Source organism: Silene latifolia, chromosome 10 (assembly GCF_048544455.1).
Source record: "Silene latifolia isolate original U9 population chromosome 10, ASM4854445v1, whole genome shotgun sequence".
Taxonomy (NCBI): domain Eukaryota; kingdom Viridiplantae; phylum Streptophyta; class Magnoliopsida; order Caryophyllales; family Caryophyllaceae; genus Silene; species Silene latifolia.
This window is the reverse complement of record NC_133535.1, coordinates 8,280,589-8,286,477: the sequence shown is the minus strand read 5'-3', so window position 1 is coordinate 8,286,477 and position 5,889 is coordinate 8,280,589. Positions and strand designations below refer to the sequence as shown.

Sequence of the window (5,889 nt, the reverse complement as noted above, 5' to 3'; positions counted from 1 at the left end):
CTAAAAGGTGGACCGAGGACCGGACCATATTAATATTGGTCCGGTCCGATCTGGACTAGAAAAACGTGGGGACCGGACCGAATAGATCAAAGTGAACCAAATATGATTGTCTTTGACATGTTTTTTTTTTTTTTGACAGCGGTAGGGGAATAACTTACAATGTTTTACACGCAACAACGTAATCTACTCGACTAGGTAGCACCAGGGACCCGAAAGCTAAAACTAGCACTACAAAGCCATACCTAAGAGATACATGAAAATTAATTAAAGTTAAAACAACAGCATTAAGAAACACTAGATCCGCGATGATAGGATGGATAATGACGGAGGAATGGCCACGAACAACCGAACCAGCTTCAAAGGCATTCATGACTTCCAGAAGACGTCGACGCCACCGAGCCGTAGAGTGACAAAGACTAGGTGTACTTCCGCTCTTGCGAAAAGAACGAAGAAATAAGAAGAGATGAGCGAGACAACGAAGTCCGTCATCGGTGGAGATAAATCTCCTACACCTAAGCGATTGAACCCTTTGACCAAAGGGCCAACACCTCAAGAAGTCCACCATGCAAGGAAGAAGGGACAAAGGCAGTCTATGAACCAAAATCCGGATAAAGGAGGCCAGAAGGCCACCAGTTCCAACCCACAAATCACTGCTAAGAGCCTCCATAAGGAGATTTATTGAGACTGGAATCATAAAGAGGCTGGGAAAGGACACCATAACCCCTACATAGACTAAAAACACGACCCTACGAGACACCTCAATGATTACGGGACAGGACACCCATAACCACAGGGAGAAAATTATTGAAATAAACTGAGGAAAAAACCAGCACCAAGAAAAATGAAGCATCATCAAGAAGCAGGAACCACCACATCCGACCCAACCAACGACACTCCCAAATTCCCGACTCCACCCTACCCATCACGCTTCAAATCAACAAAAGAAAAGCCCAAGCTGCCGCGTTCTCACACCGACAACAGAACAGGACGGTCACACCATACATTCCACAGATGTCACAACCGGCCCAACGAAGGTCACACCCGAAGAGGACACAGAGACACCCGACAAACAAACGAAACCCCCCCAGGACCGTCGGCAAGCATGAAGGAAACACCACCCCAACCCAGAGGACGACACAGACACACCAGACAAACACTACAACGATACCCGATTCACCAAGCGACTCCTCCCAGGACCACCATTCACCAGCAAAAAGACCAAAAGAAGAACAAAACCGACAGAAAAAGAGGAAGAGGCATGGGACCGATTGGTGGGGGGAATGGGGGGATCACCAAAACAGACCCAAAACACAACGGAAGAGCTAAACCCATCAGCCCAGACAGACAAACAAACAAGAAAACCAACCCAGAGATGGGGGAAATGGGGGGATCACCCCTAGGTTGGAAACAAAGGACGACGGTGACAGGACAAGGGGACGGAGGGACGGGAACGTCAGTGAGACACTATCCCGGACAGCCGAAGGCCATCAAAACCATCAGCAAGACCGACACACACAGACAACCGGATCTTACCAGGGGAAGGGGGAAGCATGCAAGGCTTCGACGACAGGACAGGGGATCGGAAAGTCGGCCGACACTAGACCCTCGCAGCCAGAGGACCATCGAAACCGTACCATGAACCGTCAAAGGGATCGGAGAGAACTCAAGCAAAAGGGCAGCAAACGAACTGAAGCATGATAGATCGCCGGAGACAGGCCAAGGAATGAGCCTATCTCCGGCGAAAGGTAGGGGAAGAACGAGGGGTAGTGTGTGGCTAGGGGAGGCGGCGACGCAAAGAAGAAGATTAGGGTTTGTTTTTTTAAGAGAGGGAGGAGTTTAGAGAGAGAGCGGCAGGTTGGAGACTTTCGTTAACCTGTCTTTGACATGGTTTAGCATATAAATTAGAACTTGAAAAGTTCATAACGATAAAAATAAGCAACATTTTCTTCTTACTAGATTTGAGTACATAATTACACATCTTATAATACATATAAACAAAGTAAAAAATAAAATTAATAATATTACAATTTTAAAGATTATTTTCTCATATAAGTTCGGTCCATGGTCCGGTCTACGTTCCATTTGGTTTGGTCCAGACCAGATCGAAAACCAAAGTAGAGTAAATAGGTAGACCGTGGATCGGACCAAATAAAATTCGGTCCGGTCTAGTCCAGACCAAATAGTTCGGTTCGGTCTGGTCTTTAGTCCGGACCACCGAGTGAACAACCCTAACTCCGTACATAATTTTTTTTTTTTTTGGTCTAAACCATCCGGTAATTCGAACCACATTGGGCCGACTAATCCGGATTTTGGGGCGTGTCCAAGGATTACGGTATTTAAACCCCTCCCAATCGCAGTTGTGGGGGATCGATCATGACCTCCCTACCAAGTCGCAAATCTTACGTTACCACCGCGCCAACCAATTTGTTAGCTAACTCCGTACATAATAAGACCGTCTTATCCGATAACTTTCCGAAAAATCCCACGTGACCCATGCGATGGTAGACAAGACACAACTCACAAGAGTGGTGTTCAAAAATCAAAACTCAGCGTATCACATAGATTCACAATTTCACATCTCTGGAGAACTTGAGCAACCCACACTCTCTTCTCTCCTCCTGGTATGTATGCAGACAATGCAACTCTCCCTACAATCTTTCCTTCTTTTTTTAATTGGCTATTGATTTCTCGTATACAGATTTAAAGACGGAAACTTAATGAAAAAGTGTATATGAAAGAGTAAAATCCGTATATGAAAAAACAATTGTGCTTATAACTTTGTTTATGTGTGTGTTAAATTATGTTAGGTAAGTAAGAATGAGTTCGGATCTTAAAGTTCATGGGTTCGAAGAAGTTGCCAAGCACAACTCTAAAACTGATTGTTGGTTGATTATCGGCGGCAAGGTTTGCTTCATTTTTTTTACTCATTCCGTCTTATTCATTTGTTTAACTTTGATTAAAATACGTCTTACGGGGAATATGAAAGGTAACAAATGACTGAGACAAAGAGAGTATTTCTGATTTCCTCTTTTTTTGTTAGAATCGACTTTGGTAAACAAATGATTGAGACGGAGGGAGTTGTGATTAGATACTTAGATCAATTAATACCCCTTTTCGCTGATCTTGATGCATGTAAGATTTGGTTATAGGAGATTAGATCTTTGAAGATATTGAATTACTCCCTCTGTCGCGGTCATTTATTGTCCTTTTCCATTTTGGTGTCTCAGTCAATTGTTGTCATTTCTATTTTAGGATTGCATTTGATGAACAATTTGATCATTCACACTAAATTTGTTCCACCTGTCATTTAGTAATTGACTCCCTCCTCTTTCCTTGATCTTTGTGCCAAAACCAAAGGACAACAATTGACCAGGACGGAGGGAGTAATAATTTTGTTTTTCGACTCTAATGAGCCACAAGGCCAGTACAATATAAAGGGGGTAAGGGGTGTGAGGATTTGAACGTGGGATCGGTTTTCCATTATTCATCCATCTTAACTAACCCCATCTTAACCACTAAGCTAAGACCTTTTCGGTTTTAGGTTTAGAGTTTAGACTGCACAAATGCCGAACCATGGGATTTCTTATGGACTTTCTAGGGGAGCAATAAGGAGTGATAGCATAAAGAAGTGTTCTTTCCTGATTCCTCCATTAATTGGGGTAATGCATTTATTTAAGAGCCACAAAGGCACACCCGAGTCATGAGTATCGCCACTGATATTTACCAACTTACACGTGCGGCTACTAAGCTAGTCTATTTATCTAGTCGTACTAGGTAAATTACAATAAGTCTGGCTGTGAGTGTCTTGTGATAGTCATTTCCGGTCCCAAGCCCGGATGAAAGAAGAGGGTTGCGGTAGGCTTGTGGCAGCCAACCTAAAAATTTCCGTCATACTTTATAGACTAGGTGAATTACAATATTGACCCAATGCACCAAGGCCTCAAATGGCGAGTTTTGAAGGTGTGGAATGGTATACTGCATTCCTCGTTAAAACAAAGAGAGTAATGTAAAATTAGAACGCAACTTGCAAAAGTTATAATGTAAAATTGAACATTAACTTCCGTAGCTTGAAGACTCTAGATGCAAGGAGGTAGTCTTTACTCTTTAATGACACCGTTGTATGAATACAAGTGACTTACCAAATTTTAAAATGGGTATCACTGCATCAAATGAGACTGTTATAAATGCATACAACATCCTCATATGAGTTTGTTAGTGCAGCAAGTGAATCACGTATATCAGGATTGCGTGTTGTGTCTTTCTTTAGTAGGGAAGAGTAGCCAAGCTGCCAAGGTAGTAACTGACTATCTGGTAGAGTTTTCTTAATTGACTAGATTGAAATGGAGGCTAGAATGGCAAAAATCTTATCTCGTAAAATTTGTTAATCGAGGCTTTTGTATTATGTTTCACTCCCCTTTTGTTTTTCACTATTTCTTTTTTTTTTTCGCATTTTGAGATGTGCGTTCACCCATGGACGGTTCTAAAGGATGATTCATGTCAGCCGGCCCCAAATCATTTTGGGATTAAGGCTCTGACGTTGTTGTTGTTGTTGTTGTTGTTGTTGTTGTTGTTGTTGTTGTTGTATCCAATCCATTCAACCCATACTGCAAAATAAGTGGTCGGATTTCTGAAATATCGGTAGATTCAATTGCGTAGCCGTGTCGGACGGAGTAAAAATCTAAAATGTAGTCTAGCAGCTGAAAGAACCTTTGACCGACCAAATTTACGCTAGTTTGAGATTTCCTTTCCTTTCTATTAATCTCTTACCTTTAATGGGTTCATATTTTGCTGCTCCATCTTAGTTCTAGTGAACAACATTCTCCGTTTATGATATGATAATATTTTGGGGTGAGCTAACCTGAACCATCATTCAAGCGTAAATTAGACGTCTCTTTGGCAAACAGTATTTCCCGGTGTTCTTTTTCTCTTTTGTTTTTTATTTGGCTTCTTGTGTTTTTACCTTTGGAGGGTTCGATTTCTGGCTTTTGTAAATGAAAAAAACCATGTTTGGTGAGATCTACACATTGATTTGCCTTACATATCCTGGAGAAGACTAGCCAACTGTTAGTATATCATATAAGAATAACAATTTGATACGGAGTACCTCCAAATCTACGAAAAATCAGAAATGTTTTAACCTTCTCCAATTGCCAGTGAACGGAGTGAAAAATAATCCTGGTTGCTATGATGGACTAATGTGTTTTTTCTTTTTTCTGTATGCTTTATTCCAATTTGCTAGGTTTACAATATAACTCCATTTCTCGATGACCATCCTGGTGGAGATGAAGTCTTGCTGACATCAACTGGTAAGCATGCTATACAATCATATAATTCTAGCACTGTTAACTGTCTAGAAAAGCAGTGAATATTTATACAAAACCATTGCAGGGAAGGATGCAACTGAAGATTTTGAAGATGTCGGCCACAGTGATACCGCTAGAGCTATGCTCAAGGATTATTATGTCGGCGAGATTGATGTTTCCACCATCCCGGTGAAGCAAAAGCCCGGAAAGGTGCAAACTTCTCAGGCAGCTACTCTTCAGGCCAATCAAAGTTCAGGTTTCCTAGTTAAGCTTTTGCAATTCTTGCTTCCGTTAATTATTCTGGGCTTGGCATTTGCTTTCAAAAAATTCAAGAAGGAATAAGTTAACGTCAAACTCGAAATTGACTGGTGAATTGATGAAACTTGAATACGATCCCAGGCCTCTAATCTTGACTGAACTTATTCTAAGGCCGCGTAGTGATTTGGTAACTGTTATTGTTATTATGTTGTATTGTGTGTTCGGAATTTCAAACATTTTAAGGTATGGTTGTCGTGACTGTGAAGGATATATGCTTGTCAAGAATTACCAACTTCCCTCTATATTGATTGTAGCTAGTTAATCAAAA

The 5,889-nt window shown here is 41.4% G+C and overlaps 1 protein-coding gene across 1 annotated transcript; it reads left to right on the top strand.

The window, feature by feature from the left end:
* Positions 1-2,488: 2,488 nt before the first annotated feature.
* Positions 2,489-5,889, top strand: LOC141604945 (cytochrome B5-like). Its single transcript, XM_074423539.1, has 4 exons — positions 2,489-2,621; positions 2,808-2,904; positions 5,240-5,306; positions 5,389-5,889. The coding sequence occupies exons 2-4, from the start codon at positions 2,818-2,820 to the stop codon at positions 5,643-5,645; spliced, it is 411 nt and encodes a 136-aa protein (XP_074279640.1). The 5' UTR covers positions 2,489-2,621; positions 2,808-2,817; the 3' UTR covers positions 5,646-5,889.

Excerpts from the sequence above, each read along its gene's own strand:
- LOC141604945 (XM_074423539.1), top strand. The coding sequence starts at position 2,818 with ATGAGTTCGGATCTTAAAGTTCATGGGTTCGAAGAAGTTGCCAAGCAC. Across the intron at positions 2,905-5,239 it reads GGTTGATTATCGGCGGCAAG|GTTTACAATATAACTCCATT; the intron begins GTTTGCTTCATT and ends CCAATTTGCTAG. Across the intron at positions 5,307-5,388 it reads AGTCTTGCTGACATCAACTG|GGAAGGATGCAACTGAAGAT; the intron begins GTAAGCATGCTA and ends AAACCATTGCAG.